We start from the raw sequence: 12471 nt of genomic DNA, 5'->3' as shown, positions 1-12471 counted from the left end.
AGGAGTGGGGCTGAGGGGGCTGAGGGGACATGTCCATGTGTGTCCATACACATCCATGAGTGCCCACACGTGTCCATGCGTGCCCACACATGTCCATGAGTGCCCACACGTGTCCATGCATGTCCCACCATGCAGGGCCTAGGGAGTGGCACAGGAGCCGTGGTGCAGAGGGAGCAGCAGCAGGGCTGGGTTCTGTGAGCCATGCTGTGGCTGCAGGGCTGGGCTCTGTGAGCTGGTCTCTGTGTTCTGGGCTCTGGGCTCTCTGTTATGGGCTCTGTGAGCTGGGCTGTGGTTCCAGGGCTGTGGCTGCAGGGCTGGGCTCTGGGCTCTGTGTTTTGGGCTCTGGGCTCTGTGTTCTGGGCTCTGTGTTCTGGGCTCTGGGCTCTGGGCTCTGGGCTGTGGGCTCTGTGTTTTGGGCTCTGGGCTCTGTGTTCTGGGTTTTGTGTTCTGGGCTCTGGGCTCTGGGCTCTGGGCTCTGGGCTCTGTGTTTTGGGCTCTGTGTTTTGGGCTCTGGGCTCTGTGTTCTGGGTTTTGTGTTCTGGGCTCTGGGCTCTGAGCTCTGGGCTCTGTGTTCTGGGCTCTGGGCTCTGTGAGCTGGGCTCTGTGTTCTGGGCTCTGGGCTCTGAGCTCTGGGCTCTGTGTTCTGGACTCTGGGCTCTGTGTTCTGGGCTCTGGGCTCTGAGCTCTGGGCTCTGTGAGCTGGGCTCTGGGCTCTGTGTTCTGGGCTCTGTGCTCTGAGCTCTGGGCTCTGGGCTCTGTGTTCTGGGCTCTGGGCTCTGGGCTCTGGGCTCTGTGTTCTGGGCTCTGTGTTCTGTGCTCTGGGCTCTGTGTTCTGGGCTCTGGGTTCTGGGCTCTGAGCTCTGGGCTCTGTGTTCTGGGCTCTGGGCTCTGTGCTCTGAGCTCTGGGCTCTGTGTTCTGGGCTCTGGGCTCTGGGCTCTGTGTTCTGGGCTCTGGGCTCTGTGCTCTGAGCTCTGGGCTCTGGGCTCTGTGTTCTGGGCTCTGGGCTCTGGGCTCTGGGCTCTGGGCTCTGTGAGCTGGGCTCTGGGCTCTGTGTTCTGGGCTCTGGGCTCTGTGTTCTGGGCTCTGGGCTCTGGGCTCTGTGAGCTGGGCTCTGGGCTCTGTGTTCTGGGCTCTGGGCTCTGTGTTCTGGGCTCTGGGCTCTGGGCTCTGGGCTCTGTGCTCTGAGCTCTGGGCTCTGGGCTCTGGGCTCTGGGCTCTGGGCTCTGAGCTCTGGGCTCTGGGCTCTGTGAGCTGTTCTGTGGCCGCACATCAGCTCAGGCCGGCTGCCCTCATGCAGAGGAGATGGCCGCAGCTTGTGGGGTGGGCTCGGTCACCCCCTCACGCTTTGTGCCTGCCCAGCACTAAGTGACTCTTGACCTCTCTCTCTCTCTCCCTCTTGCAGCTTTAACTTCTCCCAAACCCAACCTGATGGGCCTGCCCAGCACAAGCGTCCCTTCACCCGGCCTCCCCACCTCCGGATTACCAAATAAGCCGCCGCCGGCCGCGCTGAGCTCGCCCAGCCCGGCGCAGGGCGCGGCCCCTCAGCAGCCGCCGGCCCCGCAGCCGCCGCCGCAGCCGCAGCCGCAGGCAGCGCCCGCGCCGCGCAAGGAGAAGGAGAGCGAGAAGGCCAAGGAGAAGGAGAAGGCAGCCAAGGGGAAGGGGGACGCCGCGCCCGGGCCCAAGAAGGAGAAGGGGGAGGCGGCGGCGGGCGGCCTGGCGGCCCCGCTGCCCGCCATGGAGTACGCGGTGGAGCCCGCGCAGCTGCAGGCGCTGCAGGCCGCCCTCAACTCGGACCCCACCACCCTGCTGACCAGCCAGTTCCTTCCGTACTTCGTCCCCGGCTTTTCCCCCTACTACGCCCCGCAGATCCCCGGCACCCTGCAGAGCGGGTACCTGCAGCCCATGTACGGCATGGAGGGGCTGTTCCCCTACAGCCCTGCCCTGTCCCAGGCGCTGCTGGGGCTGTCTCCTGGCTCCCTGCTGCAGCAGTACCAGCAATACCAGCAGAGTCTGCAGGAGGCATTGCAGCAGCAGCAGCGACAGCAGCAGCAGCAGCAGCAGCAGCAGCAGCAGCAGCAGAAACCGCAGCAGCCCAAAGGAAGCCAAACCCCCGTCCCCACGGGGGCTGCCACCCCGGACAAAGACCCTGCCAAAGAACCCCCCAAGCAAGAAGAGCAGAAGAACGCACCCCGCGAGGTGTCCCCCCTCCTGCCCAAACCCCAAGAAGAGCCCGAAGCGGAAGGCAAGGGCGCGGACTCGCTCTGCGACCCTTTCATCGTCCCAAAGGTGCAGTACAAGCTGGTCTGCCGCAAGTGCCAGGCGTGCTTCGGCGACCAGGAGGCGGCCAGCGACCACCTGAAGTCCCTCTGCTTCTTCGGCCAGTCTGTGGCGAACCTGCATGAGATGGTGCTTCACGTGCCCACGGGCAGCGGCCAGGGCAGCGGCTCGTACCAGTGCGTGGCGTGCGACAGCACGGTGTGTGGGGACGAGGCCCTCGGCCAGCATCTCGAGTCGGCCCCGCACAAACACCGAACAATCACAAGAGCAGCAAGAAACGCCAAAGAGCACCCCAGTCTATTACCTCACTCTGCCTGCCCCCCCGACCCCAGCACCGCATCTACCTCGCAGCCGGCCGCTCACTCAAACGACAGCCCCCCAGCCCCCCGGCCCGCCCCGGCTTCCCCCCACGCCTCCAGACCGCCCTGGCCCCCGGCAGGGCCGCCGCCAACGCCGCCCTTCCCTCCTCTCTCCTCATCTTCAACGGTTACCTCAAGTTCATGCAGCACCTCAGGGGTTCAGCCCTCGATGCCAACAGACGACTATTCGGAGGAGTCTGACACGGATCTTAGCCAAAAGTCAGATGGACCGGCGAGCCCGGCCGAGGGGCCCCAGGACCCCGGCTGCCCTAAGGACAGTGGTCTAGCTAGCATAGGAATGGACACCTTCAGATTGTAAGCTTTGAAGATGAACAATGAAAATGAATTTAAATAATTAAAAAAAAAAAAAAGTTAATAACAAACCAATTTCAAAAATAGACTAACTGCAATTCCAAAGCTTCTAACCAAAAAAAAAAAAAAAAAGAAAAAAGAAAAAAAGAAAAAGCGTGGGTTGTTTTCCCATATAACGATGCCGGTGGGTTTTACATTTCTTTTTTCCTTTCCTTTTAATAAAATAAAACTTTAAAAAATAATAATAAAAAAAATATTAAAAAAAAAAACTCTGTTACATTTGTCCTCTGGAAGGTACTGTTGGTCTGGGAGACGAAGGCCGTGCTGCCTCCTGGCGCCTGCGGAGCTCGCACCCCTGTACATTGCCCCGTCTGGTCCCCCTCGATAGCACAGCAGAGCCCGGCAGCGCTGTATGGGAAAGCAGCCCACCTGGAGACAGTTTTAAATTTCTTGCTATCTTAGCATTCAGATACCAATGGCTTGCTAAAAAGAAAAAAGAAATGTAATGTCTTTTTATTCTCAGGTCAATCGCTCACACTTTGTTCTGTTTTCAGAATCATTGTTTTATATATATATATATATATATATATACATATATATATAATTTCTTTCGTTTGTTTTGGGGGTTTTGTTTTGGTTTGGTTTTGTTCCAGAAAAGGATTTTTTTTTGTTGTTGGTTTTTTTTTGTTTGTTTTTCAGGGGGGGTTTTGTTAATTTAAAATGGGCAGAAAGTATTCAAGAGAAAAACAATGTGAACTGCTTTAGCTTTTCGGGGATTTTAAGGGTAGCTTTTCTGCTGAAGCCAATTCCAAGGGGAAAAGTAAAGCACTCCCACTTTTCAGAAAAAAAAAAAAAATCCACACAAAGAGTGTTGAGGACTTGGAGCTTAAAAAAATAAGTTTTAAAACAACTGACTTTCTGTATTTATGATAGATATGACCATTTTTGGTGTTGAGTAGATTGTTGCATTGGAAATGAACTGAAGCAGTATGGTAGATTTAAAAGAAAAAACCCTTTTGTGTACATTTAGCTTTTGTATGGTCCAGCTGACGGCTTCTCATTTGATGTTGTCTTGTTCATTCCTAGACAGATAGATTGCGATCCATCGACTCGCCTGAGCTTTTCTCCCCTTTGTACCTTTATCCCCGTCCCCATCCTGTAATCTTCCACTTATGGTTGCTACCTTCATTTCTTAGAGGGTGGTTGCATAATTATTTTATAAAAACTAAAGAAAGAAGTTCAAAGGGTTTTGGGGGTCAGTAGGATCCCTTGCAGAATATTTTTTGTTGGGGGTTTGAAACTTTTTAAGGCATATACATGCGATTTACCTATGTCTGTTACCCTTGTGCACTTATTTTATTCTTATTTTCCGTTTCTCTTTTTTTCTTCTCTTTTTCTTCCCCTCTTCCTTTACTCATTTTGTAAATGCTTCAAAGACTCTGTTCCTGACCTCTGAGCATCGGTTCTGTTTGTGTAATTAGGCTGCACTCTGTTCCTTCTTTTGGAAAAAAAAAAAAAAAAAAGGTTTTGTTACATTTTTTTCTCTAAAGAAAATTCATGCTTTAAATAAAATCCAAAGACATACCCTTCACCACTGGTGCAGAATGAGCAAAAAGGATTCTTTTTACTTGAGAATTTGTTTCTGATTTAAACAAACAAGTCTAAGTTTAAATAAAGAATAAAAAAACGTACCCAGGTTGTTATCTGTGCTTCTTCTGCAAGCAGAGAGACAACTCTTAGCGAGCACCCAGTGCACCCCAGGCAGGTTTCTCTTCCCAAGATCTCTCCGTGGCAGCAGAGGGTGCCAGGCTCAGGGAGCCCCCGGCCCCCAGCCCGCACGCACCTCAGCCGGCCCAGACTCTGAAAGGAAAACTTTATGCTGCTAAAATGTAGATTTTGGAGACGTAGATGCTTTGCTGTTCCCTTCCATAACCAAATGCCAACAGAAACAACCTCTCTCCACCACGTTTCCTCTGCCCAAAAGCACGAGAGCCTTCTGCCCACCATCGTGATCCTGCTCCTGCTTGGGAAGGGAGTTGGCAGACTGTGAGCAGGTTCCTCGGCCGCCGCTGCGGGCGAAGCCGCTCCCCAGAGACTGCAGCGCCCGGCACGAGCGCCTCCGGCTCCTAGCGGGACACTTATATTTTTATGGAGTTTTGGTTTTAGTTTGATGAAAGACTAGATCCTGAACTGTTGTACATATTTCTGACTAGGCTAATGCACAGTGCAAATTCCTTTTTTAATTGTTTTTTAAGTAGTTGATACTAAAGCGCGAACCACCGGATGTTCCTCCCGGGACCCAGCTGTAGCATAAGGTGTCAAAAACAGAACCACGTACCCACGGAGCGTTTGCTGTTTTAACAAACTGTTTTCTTTAACAGAAGTTCTTGTATTTCTCCCTGTGTTTGAGATGAACATTTTTTAAATTCTAAAGTTGTACAGTTTTTTTTTTTCCATTATTTTATCTTGTTTGTAATTCTATGAAATATATATATATATTTTTTGCCATTTAACTGTTGTATGTTACTCTGTCTGTATCATATAGAAATTTTTTTGTTTTGTTTTGTTTTGGATTCTCTCTGTGATGCCAGTTCCTGGTTTAACACAAGCTTTATCTGTCCGATTCCGCAAGGTCTCTTTTGGAAATCCTTTTCTTACGTCTTGTTTTGTTTCGTTTTTTTAATTATATTGCTTGGTCATAGTGCAATTTCTCTCTCCTCCTTCCCCCTCCTCCTTCCCACCCACTAAAAGGTTTTATAAATTCATTTCCTCGTATTTTTTCTAAATGTTTCTAGAGACTATTTCAGTGCGAGGTTGCCTCCTCCTCCTCCGGGACCCGCGGCCACCCCCAGCCCACGCGTGGCCTTTCCAGCGAGCGGCAGGGCAGGGCCAGCCTGGGCACCAGGAAAACTCTTCAGACTTAGCATTAAGCGGGTTTCTGTTTTATTTTTAATAAAAAGCTTTTTTAAGTGGTGAAGATGGCCAAAGTTTGATACAATTGAGAATAAAGAGAAGCATCAGGGGTGTGCGGGGCCACCTGGGACTGGTGGGGGACGAGGTGGGTGGACACAGCCAGCACGCTCACCAAAATATATTTTGCTTTAAAAAAAAAAAAAAAAGCTTTTAAATAGAAGCAGAAGTTGGGTTGGTTGGTTGGTTGGTTGGTCGGTTGGTTGGTCAGTCAGTCGGTCGCTTGGTTGTTGGTTGGTCGCTTGGTTGGCGCTGATACTGCCCACTGTGAAACAAAACTTTGACTATTTTTTTGTTTTTATTTGGGGGGGGGGGGCGAGTTTGGGTAGAACAGAAAGCATAAATAAGGTGAAGAGGGTTATGAACAGCCTTTGCAATGTACAAAAACTAGAGCAAGTGAAACCAAAAATGATGTTCTTGGTGTTTTTCTATACTGTAGTCTTGTTAGCTTTTTTGTTACTGTAACAATGCTGATCTCGAACTGTACCAAAATACATGAGACTGACAGAAAACAACCACATGGAACTTTCAAAACTCTAAAAAAAACTTGTCACAAAAGACTTTGTTGTCATAGTTGAGTTGACTGTAGATGGTAATTGAATATACTCCTTTGGAACTATTTCATCACGTATGTTTCCTGCTCATTGTGATACATTAAAAAAAAAAATGAGCAAAAGCTCCAGTGTCGCTGTCCCGCGTGCGCGGCGCTGGGTCCGTGTTGGGTGGGTGTGTGCCCGGGGCACGAGGGGCATGGCCTGGCGTGTCCCCGTGCTGTGGCGTGTCCCTGCAGCGTCCCCTCCTCCCTGCAGGGCTGGCCGAGTGCCCGCTCCAGCCGCAGCACTGAGCCGGCCCGGGCGGCTTTGGGATGCTTCGTGTGTGGAAAGGACACCGAGAGTGCCTTTGATTCTGTGGAGTGACTGCAGGAGGATTCCTGGTTCTGGAGTGGATGGTTCAAGGGAAGGTGCAGTGCCTTGATGGTCCATCCTGAAACCTGTGAACTAAAAAAAGTCACATCTGTTTCTGCTGGTAGATCAGAGGAAGATGCAGGTGAGTAGGTAAGTGGTGACTCCCTGCAGCAGGGAGGGAGCCCAGAGGAACTGCTGAGTGTTCAGTACACAGTTCTCTTGCCAAAAAATTGCCCCTTGCAGCAGAAAAGGCTTGAAATTCCCTAACAGGGACCACATCCAAAAGGAGTCACGGGCCACAGCTCATGTCTGGTTTATAACTACAGCGATAAATAACAGACCCAGCACTGCAGCGGGGCAGGCAGCTGCCAGTGTGGGTGTCCTTGCTGCAGTTTCCAGGACAGAGAGGGGCTCCCTCCCTCCCTCTCCTCAGGAGATTGGGCTGAGCTCCAAGGGCACAGGAGGAATTCCAGCAGCTCCCAGGGGTGTGGAGCATTCTTTGGTTGCCATTCCTACTGACGGGCCTGGGCTCCACTGGCCCTGAACTGCAAAGGAAAGTCAAAATCACCAGGGTCCCTGCGGTTCTGGATGCTGTGGGGGTCAGCCCAGCCCCTGCCCCAGGGCCAAGGGCACGCTGCAGCTCAGGGCTCCTGTAACTCTTCTGGCCAGGCTGCCTGGCCTGGCCCTGGCCTGGGCACTGTTCTTCTGGCAGGAGCCTGAGCAGACGGGGATCTGGATTGTCTCTCAGCTGGCTGGGGCTTTATTAATAGGAAAACTCCATCCTGCTGTTTTACAGGGCAGACAGGACTGTGGCAGTGACGGGGTCACCCACGTGACCCTCCTGCTGCTGGGGTTTGCACATCTCCTGCTCCGGGACCAGCCGGTTTGTAAGTTTATTATATAATGTTGCTATTTATTCTTGGGTTGAATTCCACTGTAAAACAGCCACGCTTGAGGAAGTGCCTCGTTATGTTCAGGAAGGTGTAAATGGCCTCGAGTAGCTGCACAAGCTGCAAACTAAAAACCTCTGTGCAGCATCCTGCACAGAGCAGCCCATCCATGGGAATTGTGCAAGCCTCTGGTAGGAATTAAAAGGTTTTTCCATGCAGTGATTCTGGTGAGAGAAAGCTGGGAGTGATTCTTAATGACCTTTCATTGCCATCACCTCAAAGAGATTCAGCTCTCACTAGAGCACTCTTACAGGCCAAAAAATACATATTTATACAACCATAGCAGGACCTGCCTAGCTGATGGTTTGGAGCTGCATTTGGAGCTGGCAGAGCCACTCCTGTGGCCAGGTCCCCACGGACCAGGCAGGGCCCATGTCACACTTGGCTGAGGGACACTGGAAGGCTGCTGAGATGTCCCCAGCACAGAGGGATGTGCTGGAAGTGCCACCGGGCTGGGCTGTGCCAGCAGTGGCGAAGGGTTAATTCCATGAGCGCTTCACCTCCAGTGTGGAGCTGGTTCTCTGTTCCAAGCTCGTTAACAAGGTACACCTGATGATCTAAAGCACTAGAGAGTCATTTTAATTAACGCTCTGCCAGAGGGGATGTGGTGAAGTCACTGATTTCACTCCAATGACTTTCTATTTTGGTGTTTTGTGGCATCAGTGTGTCCGTCCCCGGCTGGTGGGAGCTGCTGCAGCCGCTGCTGCCTGGGCACAGCCACTGCTCGGCTCCCAGGGCAGCTCAGCCTCAGCTCCTGGCACCTCACAAGCCCCCTGGCAGGGCCACGTGGGGCTGGCTCTGGTGGCTTGTCCCCAGAAACGAGAGGCAGCCGAGCAGGCACAGGCTCCTTTCACAGGGCACAGGGCAGGGGACACCGCTGTGCCCATCCCAAGGGACAGCTGAGCTGGGGAGGAGCCACAGCCCGAGGATCTCCAGTCTCCCTCAGCCTCTGTGTGACAGAGGAGAGACTTCCCACTGCCCCAGAGAACAGACAGTGGTACCTATCAATGCTATTGTGCTCTTGGTTAGATGGGAGCATGATGTTACTTAATTAATGTTTTAATACCCTAGGCATCTTCTGTGCCGTATAATTCATATCGATTCGGCTGTGAGCATGTTCTGTTAAAAAGACTCTCTTTCCTAAGCAAACTTTCAATTATATTGAATTGTCACAGCAAAAAAGGTTTTTTTCTCTGCGTGGGGGAGGGGGTTCTCAGGCAAACCACTGCTGGCTGGGCTGGGTGCACACCTGCACAGACAGAGACACACAGACACACAGACACACAGACACACAGCACACACACACACACACACACACACACACACACACAGCACACACAGCACACACACACACACACAGACACAGCACACACACACAGCACACACACACACAGAGACACACACACACACACACAGACACAGACACACACACACACACACACCGGGCAGCACACAGCTCACAGACACACAGACACACACACACAGACACACACACACACACACACACACACACACACACAGCACACACAGACACACAGACACACAGACACACACACACACACACAGACACACACACACACACACACACACACACACACAGACACACACACACACACACACAGACATAGACAGACACACACACACACACACACACACACACACACACAGACACACACAGACAGACACACACACACACACACACACACACACACACACACACACACACAGACACAGACAGACACACACACACACACAGACACACACAGACACACAGACACACACACACAGACACAGACAGACACACACACACACACACACACACACACAGACACAGACAGACACACACACACACACACACACAGACACACACAGACACACACACACAGACACACACACACACACAGACACACAGACACACACACACACAGACACACACACAGACACACACACACAGACACACACACACACACACAGACACACACACAGACACACACACACACACAGACACACACACAGACACACACAGACACACACACACACAGACACACAGACACACACAGACACACAGACACACACACACAGACACACACACACACACACACACACACAGACACACACACTCAGACACACACACACACTCACACACACAGACACACAGACACACACACACACACACACACACAGACACACACACACACACACACACACACACACAGCACACACACACACACACACACAGACACACACACACACACTTGTGCACACACCAGCATCTGCACGGTGCCCGTGCCCTGCTGTCCCAGTGACCCCTCCCCGAGCCCCTGGTGCCACCCCAGCCCAGCAGCGCTGGGTCAGCGGGGCTGCCCCACCTCAGCTCCGTCCTGCATCACCCAGCGCTGTGGCTTGCAGTGCGTGGGAGGAAATCCCGTCTGGCACCTTGTGCAGCGCTGCCCCAGCCCTGGCCAGCAGCAGGACCGTGCCGGCAGAGCAGGGTGCGGGCAGCCCGGGTAGGTGTGTGCTGCTCTCAGCAGAACAGCACCTTGGCTCTCCGGGATAGAGCAGCAGAGCCGCGGTGTGCCAGCCCAGCCTGGTGTGTCACAGCAGCGGCTCTGTCCCCATTCCCTGCCAGGAGCCGGAGGCCACCCCGATCCCCCGGCCCCGAGCCTGCCAGCCCACAGCACAGGGAAAGCAGGCTGCTCCCCACACACTGTCCTCTGCCAGGGAGCCCTTATCAAGGATTTCTGTCCATTTTTTTTTTTTTTTTTTTTTTAATAATGAGGCAAAGATAAAAATTCTGTATTTTCATTACTACCCATTTTCACAGCCCGCTGAACAAAAACACAAAGCGCTTCTCCTGCTGCCCCTTGCTCCCCAGCCCTGCCTCTTTCTCCCATGGAGTTCAATTAAAGAAAGGCGAAAATTGAAGCTGTTTTACGCAAGGCGATTGCAACATGCATATTTGATTTTTATGATGGATCTAAATTGCTGAATAAGGCCGTGGAACAAAGGGAGACTGCGGCTTCCTGCCCATCACAGCCAGGCAGGCACTGCAGAACAAAAGCGGCAGCCATTAGGAGCTCAGCGGGGAGATACATTATATAAATGACTTTGTTTCGCTGCCCCTTCCCCGTGGGGCTCGGACGGGGCTGGGGCTGCTGAATCCGCTCCCGGGGAGCTGCGGGTGGGGGGAGCTGAGCTGGGGACAGGGCTGGGACTGGACAGGGCTGGACAGAGCTGGGCTGGACACAGCCGGGACTGGGCTGGGCTGAGCTGGCACTGGGCTGGACAGAGCCTGGCTGGGCTGGACAGGGCTGGACAGAGATGGGACTGGGCTGGACAGGGCTGGACTGGGCTGGACTGGACTGGACAGAGCTGGGACTGGGCTGGACAGGGCTGGGACTGGGCTGGACAGAACCTGGACTGGGCTGGACAGAGCCTGGACTGGGCTGGGACTGGGCTGGACTGGGCTGGGACTGGGCTGGACAGAGCCTGGCCCCCGAGTGTCCTTGCAGAGCAGAGCAGATCCCACTGACCCCACTGACCCCACTGACCCCGCTGACCCCGCTGATCCCAGTGACCCCAGTGACCATGGACAGGGGTGCTGGGCACTGGGCTCTGCTGGGGAGCTGAGCTCTGCTCTGCCCGCAGGGCTCACTCTGTGTGTCGGGACAGGTGTTTGCTGGGCGTGCTTCAGGCAGATCTGCAGTTCCTCAGCCTGAAGCAGGTGTTTGACGGGCAGAGCCTGGTTAGGATCAGTCTGGGTGGGCAGACTGAGCTCCCTGAGCTGCAGCAAGGCAGAGCTGGGCCGGCCTGCAGGGCTGGATGCTGTCCTGGCCTGACATGCCTTGGTGGGCTGGGGACAGCCCTCCCTGCCCAGATGTGTCCTGGCACAGCCCCAGCTGTGCACAGCTACAGCGCCACGGCCACAGCGGGCTCGTGGCCGCTCCTGCTGCCTGTGCCACCCCTGGAAGGATCCCAGCCCAGCCCGGGTCACAGCGCTCCGTGGGACACGAGGGCACAGCTCTGAGCCCCGAGAGCCACCGTGTCACCCAGCCGTGCAGCTGGGCAGGGCTGCAGCTGCCGGAGCTCCTCTCCTGCTGCAGAGGTGACAAACGGCTGGAGGGAAACCACCGGCCAGGCTGAACACACTTTCCTTTCCTTTCCTTCCCTTCCCTAATGCAGCCCCCAGCTCCCCTGCCCAGCATCTCCCCCTCTGCGCTGCACCATGAACTGCATCCTTCACTAACCCAAATGATCTCCCCAAAACCTTCCCTGTGCCTTGGGCAGCGGGAAGGAATGTGGCCAATGCCACCATGGCCTCGGCAATGGCCATGCAGGCAGTCTGTGCTCTGGGGGGCAGCAGGCAGGCACTGAGAGCCCCCCACAGCCCCTGTCCACCCCCCACAGCCCCTGTCCACCCCCCACAGCCCCTGTCCACCCACCACAGTTCTGTATCCACCCCCCACAGCCCCTGTCCACCCCCCACAGCCCCTGTCCACCCACCACAGTTCTGTGTCCACCCCCCACAGCCCCTGTCCACCCCCCACAGCCCCTGTCCATCCCCCACAGCCCCGTGTCCACCCACCCCAGGACCCCTCACCACCAGCTGCTACCAGTGAAGAAGTTTGGAGGGCACTGTGCCAAGATTTTTCTCGACAGCCTTGGCAGGACCCACAGCAAGGGAACGGCACCTGGAG

At 54.1% G+C, this 12471-nt stretch overlaps 1 protein-coding gene and 1 long non-coding RNA gene across 4 annotated transcripts in view; one reads left to right on the top strand and one right to left on the bottom strand.

The window, feature by feature from the left end:
- Positions 1-6479, top strand: part of ZFHX3 (zinc finger homeobox 3) — a 125189-nt gene extending 118710 nt beyond the window's left edge. For all 3 annotated transcript variants that reach the window (XM_056500462.1, XM_056500463.1, XM_056500461.1), the window contains exon 10: positions 1404-6479. In XM_056500462.1, coding sequence (XP_056356437.1) covers positions 1404-2956 — 1553 coding nt within the window. In that variant the 3' untranslated portion in view covers positions 2957-6479. The remainder of the gene's footprint in view (positions 1-1403) is intronic.
- A 302-nt stretch (positions 6480-6781) lies between these two features.
- Positions 6782-12471, bottom strand: LOC130257876 (uncharacterized). Its single transcript, XR_008841394.1, has 3 exons — positions 12388-12471; positions 7166-7369; positions 6782-6917 (listed from the first exon to the last, which is right to left on the bottom strand). It is a non-coding gene; the product is annotated as an uncharacterized LOC130257876 (long non-coding RNA).

This window comes from Oenanthe melanoleuca, chromosome 11, assembly GCF_029582105.1.
Source record: "Oenanthe melanoleuca isolate GR-GAL-2019-014 chromosome 11, OMel1.0, whole genome shotgun sequence".
NCBI lineage: Eukaryota > Metazoa > Chordata > Aves > Passeriformes > Muscicapidae > Oenanthe > Oenanthe melanoleuca.
The sequence above is the reverse complement of the archived record's forward strand: the minus strand, read 5'-3'. Positions and strand labels throughout refer to the sequence as shown.